At 37.4% G+C, this 23,960-nt stretch overlaps 1 protein-coding gene across 1 annotated transcript in view; it reads left to right on the top strand.

Annotated features, from left to right (window-relative positions):
- Positions 1 to 4,792: 4,792 nt before the first annotated feature.
- Positions 4,793 to 23,960, top strand: part of LOC135275237 (uncharacterized protein C12orf50 homolog) — a 40,704-nt gene continuing 21,536 nt past the window's right edge. The window contains exons 1-3 of the mRNA XM_064376675.1: positions 4,793 to 4,846; positions 6,843 to 6,962; positions 7,297 to 7,414. Coding sequence (XP_064232745.1) covers positions 4,793 to 4,846; positions 6,843 to 6,962; positions 7,297 to 7,414 — 292 coding nt within the window. The remainder of the gene's footprint in view (positions 4,847 to 6,842; positions 6,963 to 7,296; positions 7,415 to 23,960) is intronic.

A 23,960-nucleotide genomic window follows, 5' to 3' on the forward strand; every position in this document is an offset into this window, starting at 1 on the left:
TAGGGACATGGATGAACCTGGAAACCATCATTCTCAGCAAACTGACACAAGAACAGAAAATCAAACACCACATGTTCTCACTCATAGGTGGGTGTTGAACAATGAGAACACATGGACACAGGGAGGGGAGCACTATACACTGGGGTCTGTTGGGGGGGAGAGGGGGGATAGAGGGGGGTGGGGAGTTGGGGAGGGATAGCATGGGGAGAAATGCCAGATATAGGTGAAGGGGAGGAAGGCAGCAAATCACACTGTCACATATGTACCTATGCAACAACCTTGCATGTTTTTCACATGTACCCCAAAACCTAAAATGCAATAAAAAAAAAAAGAAAAAAAGAAAAAAAAAAGATCAAATAATAAGCAGTGAACATTTCAGATGTCGATTTAATGCAGTTCCAATGAAACCTACTTACCTGTTATCTTTAGTTCATGCGGGAAGCACTCTAGAAGTTTAGAAATATTTAGACATCCCCAGATCCCCAAGCAGGATGAAAACTGCTTTTCCAGTAGACTGTCAGAAAACGCTATAATAAAAATACCTGGGATCAAAAAAAGTTACCGTTTGAACTACGCCTTATTGTGCAGCATAACATGGTCGAAATGGTTCTGATGTTCTTTCCAGAGTGAACGCAAAGTTTCAGTCTTAGACTAATGCAGAAGTACAGGAATAACTACAACCAGGATTTCATTCTCAAGTTTTTCATAGGAATCTTTTTTATTTTAATTAAAGGTGAGGTCCAACAGCTGAAATGGCTTGAGTACTGGTAGTCAATCAACTGCGAGCTAAAAACAGCTTTAACTTACTGCTCAAAAGAATATTTTGAGGGTAACTGATAAGATGGACAATGACTAAATCAAATAAATACTAAATATTTAGGAATAGTAGCCTTTCCATCTCACTGCATTTAGTGGTTCCTAGTCTGAAGTTGTAGGGGAATTCTGATTTTACTTCCATCCTTTTTGGGCTTGGACTAGGCCCAGGTCTCATTTCTTTGTCTTACCTGCATGTATTCAACTGTCCAGCATATTACTGACTTAGCCCTTGGAAAAATTAAGCAATGATATCTCACTTAGCAGTATCTAAACAGTAAGGGGGTTCCCAACAAATAAAACAGCTCCTTTAAAAAGTTCACAGTTATGCTGAATACTGACAATGAAAAAATTAAAATGTAAAAATTCACAATTTTTTGATTGCTGGATTCAGAGGGGAGGGAGGATGGAATAGATTTGCCATTTCAAAATGTTTACTTTCTTTTCTGCTTTCTTTTTTCTCATAGGAAAACACAAAAACCTCTCCCACATCACATCCCAGATTTACGAAAAAAGAAAACACCTGATGCTGGCTGTATAATGTTGGAACCAGAAACTTTTTAGCATTTTGCAGTCAAGTGCCAGTGACTTCTTTGTTCCTTCAGAGGCATTCAGAAAAGCGGCTCGTTTCATGAGTTTCGAAGAGACAACAACTTTCACAGCTATTAACTGTCACCTCCCAAACTGCCACAGAACCTTTTAGGTCCAACATTCTGTCATTTCTGGGAAATACTCATCTCCTAAAACCACACTACACTTACTATTTGTATAGTAGGAGCAAATCTAGTCATCTCTTAGCAAGCACTTTCTATTTCCAAAACTTTGGCTTCCTCAGTAGCTGGAGCAAAGCTTCTGGCAGAAACACAAGTCCACATCAGGGGAGAGTCACAAGATCAATTCACGGTCATAAACTGGACTCATGCTCTGATGGGTAGCAGCCATCAACTTTGCCCAATTCTCATAATTCTGAAGAGTTACCAAGGAGTTGCTACCAGCCACTGTACTAAAAGTGGTGTCACAGGATTACAAAATCGAAGAAAGTCTTTCTTCTCTGACTGATATGTTAGTGCTCTAGCATGCACCAAAGATGAAAGACACTCAGAGTGAGCCTGCTTTGGCCAACACAAAATACTTACAGAATTTTCAGGCCTACTCCCAGCCATGGAGACAAATTTCCCATCACTCTTCATTACAAGGAGGAAAGGAGGAATCATCCTCACAGGGTAGTAATAGCTTTTTTTTTTTTTTTTTTTTTTGAGACAGTCTTTCTCTGTCTCCAGGCTGGAGTGCAGTGGTGTGATCTCTGCTCACTGCAACCTCTGCCTCCCAGGTTCAAGCGATTTTCCTGCCTCAGCCTCCTGAGTAGCTGAGATTACAGGTGCATGCCACCAAGCCCAATTATTTTTTGTATTTTTTTTAGTAGAGACAGGGTTTCACTATGTTGGTCAGGCTATTCTTGAACTCCTGACCTTGTGAGCCACCTGCCTCGGCCTCCCAAAGTGCTGAGATTACAGGTATAAGCCACCAAGCCTGGCTGTAATAGTTTTTTTTTTTTTTTTTTTTAAGACTAGAAAGACATTTACAACAGGAAAGAGTAGAATTGAAGTAGAAGAAAAAATTTGAGGAGAAGGAAAAAAAAAAGAAAAGTTTTTTGAGGAGAAATTTAAGCCAGCTACAGAAATTTGCATAAGTAGCCAGGAGCCTAATGTTAATCCCCAACACCATGGGGAAAATGTCTCCAGGGTATGTCAGAGACCTTCAAGGCAGACCATCCCATCACAGGCCCAGAGGCCCAGGAGGAAAGAGTGGTTTCGTGGGCTGGACCCAGGGTCCCCATGCTGTGTGTAGCCTAGGGACTTGGTGCCCTGTGACCCAGCAGCTCTAGCCATGGCTGAAAGGGACCAACGTAGAGCTCGCGCTGTGACTTCAGAGGGTGGAACCCCAAGCCTTGCCAGCTTCCAAGTGGTATTGAGCCTGTAGGACCACAGAAGGCAAGAATTGAGTCTGGGAACCTCCAGCTAGATTTCAGATGTATGGAAACACCTGGATGCCCAGGCAAAAGTTTGCTGCAGGGACGAGGCCCTCATGGAGAACCTCCACTAGGGCAGTGCAGAAGGGAAATGTGGAGTTAAAGCCCCCACACAGAGTCCCTCCTGGGGCACTGCCTAGTGGAGCTGTGAGAAGAGGGCCACCATCCTCCAATCTCCAGAATGGTAGATCCACTGACAGCTTGCAACATACACCTGGAAAAGCTGCAGACTTTCAATGCCAGCCTGTGAAAGCCAGGAGGAAGGCTGTACCCTGTAAAGCCACAGAGGCGGAGCTGCCCAAGACCATGGGAACCCATCTTTTCCATCCACATGGCCTGGATATGAAACCTGAAGTCAAAGGAGATCATTTCTGAGCTTTAAAATTTGACCGCCCTGCTGGATTTCGGACATGCATGGGGCCTGTAACCCCTATGTTTTGGCCAATTTCTCCCACTTGGAGTGGCTGCATTTACCCAATACCTGTACCCGTATTGTTTCTAGCTTGCTTTGGATTTTATAGGCTCAGGTGGAAGGGATTTGCCTTGTCTCAGATGAGACTTTGGACTGTGGACTTCTGGATTAATGCTGAAATGAGTTTAAGACTTTTGGAACTACTGGGAAGGCATGATTGGTTTTGAAATGTGAAGACATGAGATGTGGAGGGGCCAGTGGCAGAATGATATAGTTGGCTGTGCCACTACCCAAATCTCAACTTGAATTGTATCTCCTAAAATTCCCATGTGTTGTGGGACGGAGCCAGGGGGAGGTAATTGAATCATGGGGACAGGTCTTTCCCATGCCATTTTTGTGATCGTGAATAAGTCTCATGAGATCTGATGAGTTTATTGGGGGTTTCCACTTTTGCTTTTTCCTCGTCTTCTGTTGCCACCACTGTGTAAGAAGTGCCTTTCACCTCCTGCCATGATTCTGAGGCCTCTCCAGCCATGTGGAACTGTAAGTTCATTTAAACCTCTTTTTTCTCTCAGTCTTGGGTATGTTTTTATCAGCAGCATTAAAATGGACTAATACATTGATGATTTTTAAATTAATTTCTGCTAGGTTTTAATTTGTTGATGAAAGACACTAAGAGGAAGATATCAATAACTGCTGATTGAAATGTTTCCCTCTGGGAATCGTACTTCACTTATTTTCAACAGATTCTCAAAACCTTCAAGCACTCTGAAACCTTTCTGCTATAGGAAGAAGAGATTACTCTTTTTATGATGGATGAACAAATAAATGGAATATAGCTACAAGATGACTATGTAGCCTAATTTATTTTCAAGTACCTATTAATATATCATAATCTGAATATGATTTTTCCCAAATCAATGGATAGCAGAGATACATATTTAAATAATTGTTTTTGTTGTCTTAGAATATGGATAGCTCATTTACCTATTTAGTGTTATTTTCAAACCTTCTATAAGTTGTTTAGTTGTGAAATACTTACTACTTTCTATTATAAAAGTATCAACTAGTTTAGAGTCCATATTAAATCAGAACATTTAAAGATTAAAATATGCTATTTTATTTTTGCTAGTCCTCTTTAGTTAATGAGTAAGGGAAATACAGTGTTCTCTCAGGTAAACTAGCCTACAGTTACATGTGAGGTCATTTATGATGAGCAAACATTGGATGAGGTAACAGTGAGGAAAATTCTGAAAGTTTCAGTTTGTGTGCTTCCTAGCAACCACTTTCAACAAAAAGTGGTCTGCGAAGCTAGAGAGGGTATCCTCTAACTGAAATTTCTTTAAGAGTTATCTGTTGTGTAATATACTGTCAACAGGAGGTCAGTTTTAAAGGAATACTACTGATAGCCTGAAAGACTGTGAAAAAGATATTCTTTTTCTCTCTTACACACTGATAGTTCTTATATTTGCATTTCTGCAATTCTTATACATATATATTTTTCAAAATACATTGGATTAGCAGCAAGAGAGTTGAAAATGGCAGTATTTGGAAATGACTGCTATTTCTTTTATAATTCCACGTGCCTAAAGGTAAATATTGGACTATTTACAGTACTTCACATGCTTAATCTTTTTAGTAGAATGAAGGAAGATATGGCAGTAACTTGCATTGCTGAACCAAAATTTACTATTTTCTTGGAAGATATCTTATATACTTAAAATATGGAGTAAAAAAGCCTATCATGTATTTTTGACATCCTGAATTTATCTGAAGAAATCTGAAATAATTTAAAACTATTATTTGCTTGAAACTACTCTTATATATGTCAGTTACATGCCTATAGCTTTTGAATATTCATGTGGCACTTTTGCCTATATGATGGCACCTCGAGACATTAAATTCCTAATATTGAAATATTATATGATGTAAGATTTTGTTTTAGTTAATATGATTCCAGTCATTATAAATTCAAATAGTTGAATTCAGGTAGCTGTCAAAGTTAGTGTAATAAATCTGTTTCCTTATTTGAATTTTTTTTAACCCAATTACTAAGTTTTCATTTGTCAAAAGTCTAAGTAACAACAAGTGTTTAAATATCATAAAAATAGAAAAGAAAATTAATGTAAGCCAATTGGCCACATACAAATTAAAGTTTATAAAGTTAAATGGGAAAAACTGGTAATTCCCCCAAAGAATGAGGATGAATGGATCTTAATAAAACCAGATAAAGGTAAAAACTCAGTATTTGAAGCTTTGTGCTCATGCCAGAAAGAATCCAGTGAAAAAAGATGACATGTCTGGTTTTAAGTGTTTCCTCTCTGTTAGGAAACCTGAATAGAGTCAGCCTCTCTGACTACAGGAATTAGATTCACTTCTATTACCTGTTAGATTAAATGCTAGGGTGATAAAGAGTAACAACAGAATCCATGTCCAGGTGGGCAGAGTGTCTTGTCTGTTTTATTGCTGTATCCCCAAGTATTTAGCACAGTGACTAATGAGTGATAAGTTATCAGTAAATAATTAAATGAATAAATAAAAATAATAATAGCTCACAACACCTTATCTCATGTCATTTTTATAGCTAACTTGTGAGGAAAGTATTTTTTATGTCCTGTTTACATATGAGGAAACTAAAGCACAGAGAGTATGAGTTAAGTATTAAGTTTGTGACAATGGGCAAGTAGTGGAGCCAGAGGTTCAAATACTAGTTTATTGACTTGATAGCCCCTGCCCACTAACCCATGCTATGAGAGTACATGGATCTACTTTAACAAGGGGAAGAGAATGAAGATAGAAGTAGGAGAGAGATAAAAGATAACTAACAACCATGGAACATGTGTCAAAAGAGGGAAGAATGTTATCCTCTCTGCCCACACAACAGGGGCTTATAGTTTTACCAAGTGTGTGTTTATGTGTAAAAGAACGCAGAAGTTTTAAGAATACCAGCCTATTGAAACAAACCACATCTACTTTTGTTGGCATATAAAGAAGTCAGTGAGTATAGGCAATTGTTTATCTTTCTAAGCCAAAGGCACAAAGCACATGTATTTAATATAGTATATCAAAACATCATAATTAAAATTCCACAATAACATACCTTTTAAGCTCCATAAAAACCTAACAGTATCTCCATAGACTGAGAAAACAGGTTATCTAATAAAAGGATTGATTCATAGAAATCGTTTTCACAATTAGAATATAGCTAGAAATTCTTAAAAATTTCATCTGGCTTTCTTCAGAAAGAGAAATTAAGTCGTTCTGTCATTGGATTGTGGTCAAAGTGCCACTGGAGTCTTGCACCTCTATTCCTAGTGGACCATATGGATTAACGGATAACAAAACGTAGCATTTTATCGGTCATTTGCGGCATGTTATACTGTTTAATCGTTAGATTATCTTGCTGCTTTCTCACTAAAGTTAGACTAATTTGCTGAAATTTAGACTTACGGTCTAATATTGATAGAGTATATCTTCGTGATTCTAATTTAATCTACTCATATTTTCTTTTACTGATTAGCAGCCTATTGTTGTTGAACTCTAATGTCAACAAATTGAGTTTTCTACACTGTTTACTTTTTCTTTTAGGGTTCCCAGTGCCGATTTCGACACTGTGAAGAGGCCCTTGGCAGTGACACCGTGTGCTCATTATGGAGACAGAGGAAATGTTTTGTTCCACTCTGCAGGTTTAGACACATGGAAATGCAGGTATAATTACTTAGCATCATCGTTTTTGTTAAAGCATTTCCCTTCAATAACGCTGGATTATACTTTTACAAAACAATAGGGAAGAAATCTTTCTTCCTTCTACTATTTGATTTTAGGCATTTTGCGATTTTTTTCAACTTAATGGAGGAAAATGTTTTAGAAATACCCATTGCATCTTTTGAATAGCAGGGCTTAGAAACGCTGGAAAACACACATGATCCTAAATCAGTGAACTGTAATTGTTTTTGTCTCATTGTGCTGTATTGTAGCACATTGTATTTGTTGTGAATATGGCATCTAATCACTCCATTTCCCCCCATCTCCTTTTATTTAGCCAAACTGCATTCCATGCTTCTGGGAAACCCAACCTTTCGGTTGTCTGAGGATCAGTTGTATGTTTTATCACAGCAAACCTCGAAATATCAATGGATTATTTTTGTCACCAAGTAGCAGTGAGTACATTTTTTGAAAACATGGACATACCATAGTCTAATCTGGTTTTGGAGTGGCAGCGTAGAATGACACATTAAATACAGTATGACAAGATGAGCAATGCAATTTGATGGTCAATGGATAATTTGGAATGATTTTATCAGGACTCATGAGATGAGAGAAAGCTTAGAATGAACCATTAAGTAACTAACAAGATGATGTGAACAAAGAGCAAGTTAAACTTTCTCTATGTGTATCTAAAATAGATATTATTCATATGGAAAGTAAGACAGCTACTGACCTTACTAAACAGAAGGAGGCTGTGTCTCAGCAAAGTATCACACAACTGAAGCCAAGCTTAGAGATCATGCCTTCACTGGTGGTCTCGGTGAATGTGCAGAAAGCTGTCTCATAGGTGGAGAGAGCAAGGACATGACCTGGGTTACACACTTCTGCTTCTAGCAGAACAGGCATGTGTGATGGTTCTTTCTAACTCCTCAATTGTGGAGAAAATGCAATGCCATTGCTACGAAAGCCGTGGCTCAATTCAGTCTAACTAAATTGTACTGAGACTCTACTATGCGATGAACCTTAAAGTAGGTTCTGGAAAATGGATTCAGAAGACACCACAGTGTAAAGCAGTGAATGGTAAGAACCTTGCTGAAGAAGTGGGGACTATCATGTTTCCCTGATGCTTGTAACTACTCTACTTTCCTTCTATGGCCACCAAGTTTTTCTGATGGAATGGTTTTTGTTTGTTGTTTGTTTGAGACAGAGTCTCTCTCTGTCACCCCAGGCTGGAGTGCAGTGGCATGATCTTGGCTCATTGCAGCCTCTGTCTCCCAGGTTCAATATTTTCTCTCGTTCTGTAGGTTGTCTGTTTACTCTGTTGGTAGTTTCTTTGGCTGTGCAAAAGCTCTTTAGTTGAATTCAATCCTTTTTGTCAGTTTTTTTGTTGTTGTTGCAGTTGGCTTTTGGCATCTTCGTCATGTCCTATGTCCAGAATGGTATTTCCTAGGTTATCTTCCGGGGTTTTTATAGTTTTAGGTTTTACAATGAAGGCTTTAATTCATTTTGAGTTGATTTTTGTATGTGGTATAAGGTAGGGGTTCAGTTTCCATTTTCTACATATGGCAAGCCAGTTATCTCAGCATCATTTATTGAATGGAGAGTCCTTTCCCCGTTTCTTATTTTTGTCACCTTTGTCAAAGATCAGATGGTTTTAGGTGTGAGACATTATTTCTAGACTCTCTATTCTGTTCCATTGGCCTATGTGTCTTTTTTTGTGTGCCAGTACCACGCTTTTTTGGTTACTGTAGTCATATAGTATAGTTTGAAGTTGGGTAACATGATGCCTCCTTCTTTGTTCTTTTTGCTTAACATTGCCTTGGCAATTTGGGCTCCTTTTAGGTTCCACGTCAATTTTAAAATAGCTTTTTTCTAATTCTGTGAAGAATGTCATTGGTAGTTTGATAGAAATAGAATTGAATCTGTGAATTTCTTTGAGTAGCATTGCCATTTTAATGATGTTCATTCTTCCTATCTATGAGCAAGGAATGTTTTTCCATTTGTTTGCATCATTTCTGATTTCTTTAGGCAGTGTTTTGTAATTCTCATTGTAGACATCATTTGCCTCTCTGGTTAGCTGTATTCCTAGGTATATAATTCTTTTTGTGGTAGTTATTAATGGGATTGCATTCTCGATTTGACTCTTGGCTTGGATATTGTTGGTGTATAGGAAAGCTACTGATATTTATATGTTAATTTTGTATCCCGAAACTTTGCTGAAGTTGTTTATCAGATCAAAGAACTTTTGAGCAGAGACTATGAGGTTTTCTAGATGGAGAGTTATGTCATCTGCAAGCAAGGGTAATTTGACTTCCTGGATTCCTATTTAGATGCCTTTTATTTTTTTCTCTTGCCTGGTTCCTCTGGCCAGGACTTTCAATAGTATGTTGAGTAGGAGCAGTAAGAGAGGGTACACTTGTCTTCCATTTTTCAAGGGGATTGTTTCCAGCTTTTGCTTATTCAGTCTGATGTAGGCTGTGGGATTTTTATAGATGGCTCTTATTACTTTGAAGTATATTTCTTCAATTCCTAGTTTATTGAGTATTTTTAACATGAAGGGATGTTGAATTTTATTAAAAACCTTTTCTGCATCTATTGAGATAATAATGTGTTTTTTTTTTTTTTTTTTTTTTTTTTAGTTCTGTTTATGTAATCAGTCACATTTATTGATTTGTGTACCTTGAACCAAACTTGCATCCCAGGGATAAAACATACTTTATCATGATGGATTAGCTTTTTGTTGTGGTGCTGATCTGTGTTCATGGTGGATATTGGCCTGAAATTTTCTTTTTTGGTTGTGTTTCTGTCACATTTTGGTTTCAGGATGATGCTGGTCTCCTAGAATGAGTTAGGGATGAGTCTGTCCTCCTCAATTTTTTGAAATAGTCTCAGTAGGAATGGCACCAGCTCTTCTTTCTACATCTGGCATAACTCAGCTGTGAGTCTGTCTTGCCCTGGGCTTTTTTTGGTTGGTAGGATTTTTTCTTACTTATACAGTTACAGAACACAGTATTGGTCTCTTCAGGGATTCAGTTTCTTCCTCGTTTAGTCTTGGGAGGTTGTTTGTGTTTAGGAATATATTCATTTCTTCTAAATTTTCTAGTTTGTATGCATAGAGGTGTTTATAGTAATGTCTGATAGTTTTTGTGTTTCTGTAGGGTCAGTGGTAATGTCTCCTTTGTCATTTTTTAAAAAATTTATTTTGAGACAGATCTGTCCCCCAGGCTGGAGTGCAGTGGCACAATCTTGGCTCACTGCAAGCTCCACCTCTAGGGTTCAAGTGATTCTCCTGCTTCAGCATCCTAAGTAGCTGGGATTACAGGCATGTACCACCATGCACAGTGAAATTTTGCATTTTTAGTAGAGATAGGGTTTTGCCATGTTGGCCAGGCTTGTCTCAAACTCCTGACCTCAAGTGATCCACCTGCCTGGGCCTCCCAAAGTGCTGGGATTACAGGTGTGAGCCATTGCATCCGGCCTCCCTTTGTCATTTCTAATTGTGTTTACTTGGATCTTCTCTTTTCTTTTGTCTTTGTTAGTCTAGGTAGCAGTCTCTTTTTCTTATTAATTTGTTTCAAAAAATCAACTCCTGGATTTGCCAGTCTTCTGTATGGCTTTTTGTGTCTCAATTTCCTTCAGTTCAGCTCTGATTTTGGTAATTTCTTGTCTTCTGCTAGCTTTAGAGTTGGTTTTCTCTTGCTTCTCTAGTTCTTGTAGTTGTGATGTTAAGTTGTTAATTTGAGATTTTTGTTTTGATGCAGGCATTTAGTGCTATAAACGTTCCTCTTAACATTGAATTAGCTGTGTCTCAGAGAGTCTGGTATGTTGTATCTTTTCTCATAAGTGTCAAAGGATTTCTTGATTTCTGCCTTAATTTCAGTGTTTACCCAAAAGCCATTCAGGAGCAGATTGTTTAATTTCCATGTAATTGTATGGTAGTGTGTGATTTTCTTAGTATTAATTTCTATTTTCATTGTGCTGTGGTCTGAGGACATGGTTGTTTATGATTTCATTTTTTTGAAATTTGCCGAGTATTGTTTTATGTCCAATTGTATGGTCAGTTTGAAGTATGTGTCATATGATAATGAGAAGAATGGATATTATGTTGTTTTGGGGTGGAGAGTTCTATAGACGTTTATTAAGTCCATTTGGTCAAGTTTTGAGTTTAGGTCCTGAATAGCTTTGCTTTTCTGCATTGACAAACTGTCTAATACTGTCAGTGGGGTGTTGAAGTCTCCCACTATTATAGTATGGGAATGTAAGTCTCTTTGTAGGTCTCTAAGAACTTATTTTATGTATCTGAGTGCACCTGTGTTGGATGTGTATACATTTAGGATGGTTAGGTCCTCTTGTTGAATTGAACCATTTACCATTGTATAATGTGTTTATTTTTTTAAATCTTGTTGTTTTGAAAGCTGCTTGGTATGAAATTAGGATTGCAACCCCTGATATTTTCTGTTTTCCATGTGCTTGGTAAACTTTTTTCAATTTTTTTATTTTGAGCCTATGGGTATCATTGTATAACATGTGCAATGGGTGTCTTGAAGACAGCATACTAGTGGATCTTGCTTCTTTATCCAGCTTGCTACTCTGTGGCTTTTAATTGGGGCATTTAGCAACTTTACATTCAAGATTAGATTGATATGTATGGATTTGATCCTGTCATCCTGTTCTTAGCTGGTTATTATGCTGACTTCTTTGTGTGGTTGCTTTATAGTGTCACTGGTCTGCATTTGTAAGTGTGTTTTTGTAGTGACTGGTAACTGTCTTTCCTTTCCATATTTAGTGTATCTTTCAGGACCTCTTGTAAGGCATGTCTGGTGGTAAAAGAAAAAAAAAAATCCCTCAGCATTTGCTTATCTGTAAAGGATCTTATTTATCCTTCACTTATGCAACTTAGTTTACCTGGATGTGAAATTTTTGGTTGGAAATATTATTTCTTTCTTTTTTTTTTTTTAAATTGCATTTTAGGTTTTGGGGTACATGTGAAGAACATGTAAGATTGTTGCATAGGTACACACATAGCAGTGTGGTTTGCTACCTTCCTCCCCATCACCTATATCTGGCATTTCTCCTCATGTTATCCCTCCCCAACTCCCCAGGAAATATTTTTTCTTTAAGAAAGCTGAAGGTAGGCTTCCAATCTCTTCTGGCTTGTGGAATTTCTTCTGAAAGGTTCACTGTTAGCCTGATGGACTGCCCTTTGTAGGTGACCTACCCTTCTCTCTAGCTGCCTTTAACATTTTTTTTCGTTTCAACCTTGTTCTCTTTTTCTTCTACCTTCCTAATGCTGTGTTATCAATCTCCCTGAATTGTTTGTCTTCTTTTCCCCAACCTCTTACATGTGCAATGTTTTAGGAGTTAGTTCTTGTTTTTTTTTTTCCTCTGTTTACTTTCTTGGTGGTCTCATCTAGCCTTATGATTTTGAATATGTTCCACATGTCAGTGATTCCCAAATATAATGAGAGACTCTATTTGATCTGGTGCCCTGTAAGCTCTCTGCATTTTTCTACCACACTGTACTGGTCCACTTTTACACTGCTGATAAAGACATGCCCGAGACTGGGCAATTTACAAAAGAAAGAAGATTAATAGACTTATAGTTCCGCATGGAACTATATTAATAGATTTATAGTTCCATGTGGAACTATACCCATGATCAAATTACCTCCCATTGAGTTCCTCCCACAACATGTGGGCATTGTGGGAGTTGCAATTCAAGATGAGATGTGGGTGGAGACACAGCCAAACCATATCATTGAACCCCTGGCCCCTCCTGAATCTCATGTCCTCACATTTAAAACCAATAATGCCTTCCCAACAGTCCCCTAAAGGGGACTCATTTTATCATTAACTCAAAAGTCCACAGTCCAAAGTCTCATCTGAGACAAGGCAAGTTCCTTCCATCTATGATCTTGTAAAATCAAAAGCATGTTAGTTACTTCCTAGATACAATGGGGTACAGGCATTGGGTAAATGCAGCCATTCCAAGTGGGATGGCTTTGGGGTCTTTTGGGAAGGCGTCATTGGTTTTAAATGTGAGGACATGAGATTCAGGAGGGGCTGGGGTGGAATGATATGGTTTGGCTGTGTCTCCACCCATATCTCATCTTGAATTGTGGGAGAAGTTGGCCAAAACAAAGGGGCTACGGGCCCCATGCAAATCCAAAATCCAGCAGGGTGGACAAATCTTAAAGCTCCAAAACGGTCACCTCTGACTCCATGTCTCACATCCAGGTCACATGGATGTAAAAGATGGGTTCCCATGGTCTTGGGCTGCTCCCCTCATGTGGCTGTGCAAGGTATAGAGCCCACTCCTGGCTGCTTTCTTGGGCTGGTGTTCAGTGTCTGTGGCTTTTCCAGGCACATGGTGCAAGCTGACAGTGAATCTACCATTCTGGGGTCTAGAGGACAGTGGCCCTGTTCTCACAGCTCCACTAAGTGGTGCTCCTGAAGGGACTTTGTGTGGTGGCTCTACCCTCATATTTCCCTTTCACTTTGCCCTAGCAGAGATTTTTCATGAAATGCCCCTTCAACAAACTTTTGCCTGGGCATCCAGGCATTTTCATACATCCTTCCAAAGTGCTAGGATTACAGGCATGAATTCTAAGTCTGCAATCTAGGTGGAGGCTCCCAAATCCCAACTCTTGACTTCTGTGCTTTTGCAATCTCAACACCATGTGGAATCTGCCAAGGCTTGGGGCTTGCACCCTCTGAAGCCACAGCCTGAGCTGTACCTTGGCCCCTTTCAGCCATGGCTGGAGTGGCTGGGACACAGGACACCAAGTCCAAAGGCTGCACACAGTATGGGGACCCTGGGCCCAGCCCATGAAACCATTTTTTCCTGCTTGGTCTCTGGGCCTGTGTTAGGAGATGCTGCTGTGAATGTATCTAACATAAACTGGAGACATTCTCCCCATTATCTTGGGGATTAATATTTGGCTCCTTGTTAATTATGCAAATTTCTGTAGCCAGCTTTAATTTTTCCTCAGAAAATAGGATTTTCTGTTGTATTGCATTGTCAGGCTGCACATTTTCCAAACTTTTATGCTCTGTTTCCCTTTTAGAACTGAATGCCTTTAACAGCACCCAAGTTACATGTTGAATGTTTTGCTGCTTAGAAATTTCTTCTGCCAGATACCTTAAATCATCTCTCTCAAAGTTCCACAAATCTGTAGGGAAGGGGCAAAGTGCTGCCAGTCTCTTTGCTAAAACGTAGTAAGAGTCACCTTTGCTCCAGTTCCCAAGAAGTTATTCATCTCCATCTGAGACCACCTCAGCCTGGATTTCCTTGTCCGTATCATTATCAGCATTTTGGTCAAAGCCATTCAACAAGTATCGAGGAGGTTCCAACTTTCCCACGTTTTTTGTCTTCTAAGCCCTGCAAACTGTCCCAACCTCTGCCTATTACCCAGTTCCAAAGTTGCTTCCAAATTTTCAGGTATCTTTCCAGCAGTGCTCCACTCTACTGGTACCAATTTACTGTATTAGTCCATTTTTATGCCGCTGATAAAGACATATTTGAGACGGGGCAATTTACAAAAGAAAGAGGTTTAGTGGACTTACAGTTCCATATGGCTGGGGAAGCCTCACAATCATGGTGGAAGGCAAGGAGGAGCAAGTCACATCTTACATGTATAGCAGCAGGCAGAGAGAGAGAGAGCTTGTGCAGGGAAACTCCCATTTTTAAAACCATGAGATCTCATGAGATTCATTCACTATCATGAGAACAGCATGGGAAAGACTCGCCCCCATGATTCAATTACCTCCCACCTGGTTCCTCCTATGATATGTGGGAATTTGGGGAGTTACAATTCAAGATGAGATTTGGGTGGGGAAACAGTCAAACTATATCACACACCCATATACTTGCTTGCTCTACTCCAATCACACTGTATACTTGCTTTTCCTGGCACATGTTAGCGTATTTCTTCACAGCCTTGTTAAAAGATTATGTTCTACACAAGACTATTCTGAACACTGTATTTGAAATGTAGTCAGCCTTCCCATGCATGCCTTACACACTTCCAAACTTCCTTGCCTTGTTCGACTTTCTTATTGCCATACTCCCAATGATTGCTCAGATACAATATAATTTACTTGTTTAATATATCTATTGTTTGTTGTCTAATTCCTCCCTATAGAATGAAAGTTCCATAAGAGCAAAAGTATTTTGTTCACTGATATATCTCAAACACCTAACACAACCACATAGTACTGTCTCTCATATAGTGGCCAGTTCTACCCCAGGAATCCCTGAACAGCATTTATTTGTGTTAAATCTGTAACTGCTTTCCCTCTGCCTGACACATTTCTGTACTCTAGGGAAAAGGATTCAATTAGCAGACTGTAGATAAACTGACAAGTTCAGTTGAAAAAGGCATTGAACTACTGCATAGCCTCTTTATTTGCAAATATTTCAATACCTCAGAAGGTATAATTTGATTCCTGCTAGACCTGATATTTCCTACAATATTTCCAGGAATATCTATCTACCAAAGCCCAGGTTAACCAAAACTGAGGTCCTAAATCTTTACACCTTAGACAAAGACTAATTTATAAGTAATACCTTCATGAATATCCACCTTTATGAATGTCAGTAAATGCATATGATTAATTGATAAATGCAGGGTGGGATTATTACAAACCATTCATAGCAAACTGTAACTGGCTAAGTATAGGTTCATACAGAGCATTGTACAATGTGTGTAATTTTATTCTGGGTTAAAATATGACAAAATTTATGTATTTAAATGTGCAACCCGTGAAACTTTCCAGAGCTTCTGCTTGATGAATTGAGACCTGTCACATAGTCGATATTAAATAGGTGAGTTGGAGCCACAGCAGTGCTGTCTAAATCACCAGCTGTCCTCTTCCAGTATGAGGCACTTGCCAAAAGCAATTTCTTATTAGATGATTTGCCATTGTATGTTATCTTTAAGCACTAAGTACAATTATCAGGAGTCCTACTCTTTTTGTCTGGGGGTATAAAGCTGCCGGTTATTCTTTTTGCAATTTAAACTTCAACCTGCTAGTGAATTTTGAAAGGTTTTGGACTCTTTTAAAAGATATTTTATTTACATGTTTATAAACCATGGAATTTTAAAAGACAACATAATCATTCTGGTTATTATCTCTAAGTTTAAAAGCCAACAGCTGCTAAACCAATTGAGAATGCTAAGAAAACATAGTTTTGTTAATATTTACCATGAGAATTCCCTAGACATTTTCTGAGTACAATTCGTGTTTTCTTTGCAAGCCTGGTAGGCACTTATTCTTTCTCCTATGGTATACATTAGAGGTTAGTGTACTCTCTTAGACAAACTGTTTTTTATTTGTTCTAAAATTTGCTGAAGAAAATTTTGTTCCAAACACAGTAGCTAGCTCGAACATGGAAATTGCTCATCTTTTCTTGGCTAGTTGCCATTTTATTCTGTAGTGAACAATTGAATGGAATCATTTGATAATTATTTATTCTCAGTCAGTGTCCAGTGATGCCTTTGACAACTGATTTGGCCACTTTAAACGAAACTTTGGTCAGCTTTCTTTAGAATGTCTAGCCTATGTATTTATGACCTGCCTTTTATGTGAAGTCTTGAAAAGCCACTTGCTAATAAATTGTTTTTAAATAGTTTAATAAATATTTTACTTGAATATTTGAGTCAGTACACACAGGCTAATTTGCGTGTGTGTATATTTCAGAAAAGAAGAAGACAATTTATAATGGTTATAAGGGTAAAAGTTCTTCAACTTAGTTCTTTCCTCTCTGGGGAAGAAAGAGAGGGCTTAAGGAAATGCCACAGCACACCGAATGGTAGCCCCTGGGATAATTTGTGTTGGTTGGGAGATTCTTTATCCTGACTACATACTGCATCCATTCTCATCCAAGGACCAAAGAGTATCCAAACCTACAAAAAAACAAAAGCAGGAACTCAAATATTCGTTCTTCAGGCTTAGCATTTGTCAGTCATGTTTAAGAGCTCCACAACTTGCTTTATAGGACCGTGTAAACTTGCAGTTTCATTATGGCTTTATAAAACGAAGTGGAGTTATAAGAAATCAGAAAATCACATACCCAGTGTTAGGGCTAGAATAATCTGTTAAGCGTGCTCCATATGGCAGTGCTATACTGAGCACTTTTCATGCCTAATTTTATTTAATCATCATAAAAACTGGCCAAATAGGTATAGTCTCCTGGCTTAACAGATAAAGAAAATGAGGTGTAGAGGCCAAATATCTTAGGCAATATAAAACTTCTCATAAGTGGCAGTTTCTGACTTTAAACATAGTTCTGTCTGACTCTAAAAGTGTCTCACAAAAAAATTAGACATGACATTTAAAGTGTACTCCAGTGCTTTTTATCATTTGAATGACCATGCATCAAACCTCCTGATCTGGCTTCTGCCCTCTGAGGGGCTAATTCTATCCCATCCTACCCCATAGACTTCTTTTCAAAGCTATTAAAGTTCTTCATATTTAGTAGAAGACTCCCTTTCCCTTTTAATTTACAGTATAGAGTGAGATATTATAGCACTTCTGAGTTATGTGTACTTCCATTAAATAAGGTTTCTTTTCTCTTTCTCAATATATATTTCCCTCTTTTCTGAAACATGTTCCCTTACATTACATGAAGCTCAGAAGCCCAGGTACCCCATCTGATGTTTGTCTCAGCCCCATGCTCTCGATTCTGGCTCCACATTAGAATTAACTGGTGAGCTTAAAACAACAACCACCAAAAACCAAAACAGTTCTCAGTCACCACTTAGACCACCAGTGAAACTGATGCTTCATTATACTTTTGTTTCCTCCCCAACTTTCTGAGACATTTTTTAACTTACAAGATAGTTTACTATTCTTTAATTTACAAGAATAGTTCAGTGAACAGCCATGCGTTCTTCACCTATATTCACCAATTAACATTTTGTCACGTTTACTTTCTCTTTTTCCTTGACTGTATTTATATATCTGCATAAAATGTACAAATACGTATTTCTTTATTTTTGTTTTTTGGAACCATTTGGGAGTTAGTTGCCAATATTTTCACACTTCATTGCTAAATACTTCAGCATGTACCTTCTAAGTTCAAGGGCATTCTCCGATATAATCACACATGACTATCATATATAGAGAATTCTATCAATGTTGATAGAATTGATAGAATCAACAATGTCTAATATTCAGTCTGTATCAAAATTTTCTACTTGTCTGATAATGCTTGTAATAGCAATGTTTCCACAAAATGTAGTATGCACAGAAATCACCTGACAATCTTGTTTAAATTGTAGTCTAATTCGGTATATCTTGTTTAATTGTAGTCTAATTCAGTATAACCTACTTGTAGGTTCTTGGGACCAAACGTTGGGTACAACAGCCATAAAATTGTTGGTTTTCTTTTCTCATCCAATTTCCAATTAAGCATCATTCATTGCAATTGGTTGTCATGTCTCTATTTAATCTCTTTTTAAAAATCTTATATCTCTTTAAAACTTTCACCAGGATATATTTCCTTCCTTGTCATATACATGTGTCTTTTTAGAGACAGAATCTTGCTCTGTTGCCCAGGCTGGAGTGCAGTGGTGTGAACACAGCTTACTGCATCCTTGACATCCTGGGCCCAGGTGACCCTCTCACCTCAGCCTCCTGAGTAACTGGGACCACAGGCTCATGCCACAATGACCAACTAATTTTGTAATTTTTGGTAGAGATGGGATCTCACCATGTTATCTAGGCTGGTCTCAGACTCCAGGGATCAAGCAATTCTCTCACCTTGGCCTCCTAAAGTGCTAGGATTACAGGCATGAACCACTGCACCTGCCCCATGTCATACAAATTTTAAGAGTTCAAGCCAGTTGTTTTGTAGGATATCTTCTAAGGTGATTTGTTCATTTGTTTCCTCCTAATTACGTTTAGATTAAACTATTTTCTTTTTGCAAAAATACTACGAAGATCAATTAGTTATTTTAAAATCTACACAAGCATTGTATAGATTTGCCCTAATGCCCTAAGCAAACAATTCCATGGAGTGCCCTTAAAGAACTAGTGAAAAGGGGAAGAAAAATACTTTGTGAAGAACCTCCGCTCTGTGAATTTTACAAAAGTTAGCATTTCTTGTACTCTTTGAAGGACAAGAGAAGGACAGTGCCCAATTCCTAGTGAATCTAAATAAAAACAACTTGTTTGGTTATAAATAATTTGTTTATACAAAAGTTTCTTTTAACCTACTTGTTTTGTATTGCATGTGTGTTCTAGCTATGGAAGTATTTATAGGAGTAGGAAATACTGCATTATGATGATAATGTTTATGACATCTGTTTTTAAAAAACGGAATTTGTTTTGAAAATTGAGAAAGCGTGTAAAGTAGATGTTCATGAATGAAATGCCCTGGCATGATATGATGTGATATGATAGTCTATTGTAAGTTCTTGTAGAGACTGTCTTGGTCATAAACGATGGAGTAGTGCTAAATGTTTTAACAACTGGCTCTTTTCCCCCACCTCGCTCCCCTCCCCCAGAAAAACCAACTGGAAAAAATCCAAAACAAAATCGCTCTGGTTTTTCACATTTGACAATTAGCGTAAAGCAAATAAATAGTTTCTCTATAGCCAATTTCAAGCTATAAATGTGACATCAGTACACTTGCAAAATTCCTGAAAATGTGTCAGTTCTCACATGCTTATCTGAGCCCACTCCAGTACATTACTGGTTTTAAGGAGAGAAACCCAACTCAATTTTATTCATGGGAAAACTGGAATTCTTGGCTAATATAATTGAAGAGATTAGGGACAGAGCTGACCCCAGACCTGGCTGGATCCATATTTCCTTCACCAACTCTTGGCTCTTAGCCAGTTGTCCTTCTCTATATACTGCAGTTACTCCAGAAGCTCAGACCTAGATTTTGGAGCAGAATAGGCTTAGATTAAGAATAGTAGCTCTAGCTCAGATTAGCTTGAAACATCAACCTACCACATATTTGCCACTATAAACATGGACATCTTAATATCTCTGTGGGCCAATTTCTTCATCTGTATGGTAGAGATAGTAATAGTATCTGTCACTGGGTTTTAGACGTTTAACAGATAAATACTCAATAGTTTAGAATTCTTGGCAAAGAGTGAGTAATCAGTCTTTTCATTAGCATCATCATTCTCAATTAACATCAGAAGAAATAAGTCTTTCTTATTCAGCTAAAGCCTGAGTATTGAATCTCATCTAACGATGTAGAAATCATGCTCATCCTTAATAGTTGTTCAGGCTGGGGGATTAGCTAATCTTTGGGTCCCGGGGGTCGTCGTTACTCACATTAGGTAGATTGAAAATGGGAAAAAGGTGATTCCCTAAAAAATGCCCTGATATACTTGACCTAAAATGAGAGCAAAAAATATATGTTAAAGAACAAGCCAAAATCATAATTACTATACAATATTTGTTAAAAATACAGTTTTCAAAAGAGTTATATGAAATACATGTGATCACATCAGTTGATCTTAGTGACATGAAGCTATGCTTTGGGTAGAAAAATCAAGGTGACAAAAATTATCTATGTATAAATTCATGGAAAGTGCATTATAGTAGTTTCTTAAAATGCAAAGACCATTGGTATTTGTGATCTCATAGGAGAGTTACTCTAATTAACAAAGATATAATAATATCTGTCAAATTCAGCACATTTTTGTTTCAATCATTGCAGAGAGGTAAACTTACCAGTGTCTGAAGTTTTACTGCATTACTTGGTTACTTGAATGATTTATTCCATATTTCTAATTGGGTAGTTTCTGTTAACTAAATGGGCTCTTTCCCATCGTATCTCTTTCTCCCTGTGATGTGTATTTAAACACATGTAATAGAAAGGTGTGATGGACAATGGTCTTTATTTGTGATGAAATATCCACTAAGACGTTTTTCATTAAACTTTCAAATGATAAGTTTAAATAGTTGCAAAGGGTGTAATTTTCAACATTTTTTCAATACTGACTTTAAAGGTAAAAGTTTTCTCATTCTTATTATGAATTTATCTAATGACATCTTATAATTATTTGATACTTATCATCTACTGTAAAAATACAAGAACGATAATCTTAATGAAAATTCAACAGATTCTGAGATGTATATGGAAGTGCAAAGAGCCGGAAAAAGTCAAGACATGGTTGAAGAATACCAAAATTATAGGACTTGTTCAACCACATATCAAGGCCTATGAAGTGATAGAGATTACGACAGTGTAGTATTAGCCACGGGCTAGACAGATTGGTAAATGGAACAGAGTAGCTGAAACAGCCCTTTCCATAGATGGTCACTTGATTTGTTAGGAGAACGTGATAACCACTACACCACAGAAACAGACTGGACACTTGATTTGTAACAGGTAGCATGGATGAGCAATGGGTGGTCTTTTCACTTAATGAGGGAAAAATAGACTTCTCTTTCACACGATAGATAAAAATCAATTCTAGGTAAATTCTTGATCAAAGTGTAAAAGGCCAATATTTAAAGACTTCAAAATACAATAAGGACACAAAATATTGATCATTTCAGAGAATATGAATAAATCTGGCTGCACTAAAATTAAAATTTGTATTTATCAAAAACATCATATAAAAGATAAAAAGATAAACCAACAAATAAGAGGATATTTGCAGCATGTGTGCTTATGTGACTCCAAGGAAAGACCTGAACTCAATATATGAATATGAATAAACAAGAAAGGTCTGAGGACCTAATGAATAGGTTTCTCTGTTTCACCACTATTGAGATTTTGGACTGGATAGTTCTTTGTTGGAGTCTCTCTTATCTACTGTAGATTGTTTAGCAGCACCTTTAGCCTCTACCTACTAGATACTACTAGAACCTTCCTTGTTTTAACAACCAAAAATATATCCAGCCGTTGTCAAATATTTCATAGTAGGTAGGGAGTAAAAATATCTCTACTTGAGAACCGCTGTCATAGAACAATAAGCAGAAAGCATAAACAGGCATTGGAAAAGGAAGAAACTCAAATGTAAATAAACAAGATGATCAATCTTATTAATAGTTAGGAAAATCCAATGGAAAGCACTTTGAGATATGATATACCCATTATATTGGCAAATATTAAAAATTCTACCAATTGTTGGTGAAGACAAAGAACATTAGGAATTTCTGTGCACTTTAGGAGGATATGTAAACGGATACAAGCACTTTGGAAAACAGTCTACCATTATCTTGTCCAGTTAAAATTATGTATAACTTAGGACCAAGCAATTCCACTTTTGAAGCATATATCCTAATGAAATCCATTACCATGTACATCTGGGTACATGTATTAAATACAAGAATGCACATAACAGCATTGTTTGTAATGGCTAAAGGGTAGAAAGAGTCAAATGTGCAACAAAAGTGGAAGGCATAAATAAAGTGTGGTACATTCCTTCAATACTAGACAGTGACGAAAATAGGAGAAACAGGTGAGTAAGGAGGTATTTAACAGATAAAATATTAAATTAAAGAAGGCAAGAAAGAATAGATACTGCTTAATTCTATTTATAAAACGTTCAAAAACAAACAAAATTAAGCTTTATGTTTAGGGATGCACACTTAGTAGGGAGATAACAAGAAAAAACAAAAAATGATTTCAATAGGTTAGGTTGAAGGTACCTGTTGTGAGTATGGGGAAGGAAAGTTGTGTGAACTGAAGAGGATGTTTAGGAGGCTATTATAACATGACTTAGGTGTTGACTTTGCGATACTCATTATATTATATGTTTTATAATTTTCATATTTTTCTGTGTATGTGTTACATTTCACAGTTTTAAAAAGGTAAAAAATGCTTAAGCAAACAATTCTTTATTTAAGGAAATTTTTCTTTATCTTAAAACGATAGCCATAAACTATTCACAAGAGCAAAGACATGGGATCAAGCGACATGCCCAACAATGATAGACTGGATAAACAAAATATGGTCTTAACACATATATGCAATGGAATACATGTAGCCTCTAAAAAGAATGAGATCCTATCCTTTGAAGGGACATGGATGGAGCTGGAGGCCATTATCCTTAGCAAACTACTGCAGAAAATCAAATGGTGCATGTTCTAACTTACAAGAGGGAGCTAAAGATGAAAATGAATGGACACATAAAGGGCAACAACACACACTGGGGCCTACCAGAGGGTGGAGGATGGAAGGAGGGAGAGGATCAGGAACAATAACTAATGGGTACTAGGCTTAATACTTGGGTGATGAAACAATCTGTACAACAAACCCCCATGGTACAAGTTTACCTATAAAAGAAACGTGCACATGTGCCCCTGAACTTAAAAGAAAAGTAAAAATAAAGCTATTACTGTTTAACTTTCTTCACATATTTTTACCCTAACCTAATATATTTATGCTTGAGTTTATTGATCACCTATTAACATTGATATAACAAAAATATGTATAGATTTAAATTTTTGTTGTATGAAGTTTCCGTATTATGGAGACTTATGTTCTTTAACCGACTTTCTTAACACATGCCTTTAGGACTGAGTTTTTGTTACAATTATCACTGGCATTTAATTTATTAAAACAACATAACTACATTACAAATATTGATAATTATGGCACATCAAAGTATAATTATATTGAAAAATTGTCTTTTAATGAGATGAATGATGATCAATATTATTCTTATTTGTTTACAAGGCAAAAAAGTATATACTGCTGCTATGGCTTGTTTGTATCCCTCCAAAATCCATGTTGAATATGAATAAGATTAAGGCCTCAGAGGCTTCACACAGAGTTTGGTCTATTTTGCCCTTTTGCCCTTCTGCCTTCTTCTATGTGAGGGCACAGAATTTATCTCCTCTAGATGGCACAGTAACAAGGCACCATCTTGGAAGCAGAGAGTCCTCATAGAGACCAAACGTGCCAGCACCTTGACCTTGGGCCTCTCAGCCTCCAGAACCTTGATAAAAAAGTTTCTGTTGTTTATAAATTATCCAGATATTTTGTTACAGCGGCAAAAAAGGAGTAAGACACTT

Source organism: Aotus nancymaae, unplaced genomic scaffold (assembly GCF_030222135.1).
Source record: "Aotus nancymaae isolate 86718 unplaced genomic scaffold, 86718_ANA_hifiasm-v0.15.2.pri h1tg000016l, whole genome shotgun sequence".
NCBI lineage: Eukaryota > Metazoa > Chordata > Mammalia > Primates > Aotidae > Aotus > Aotus nancymaae.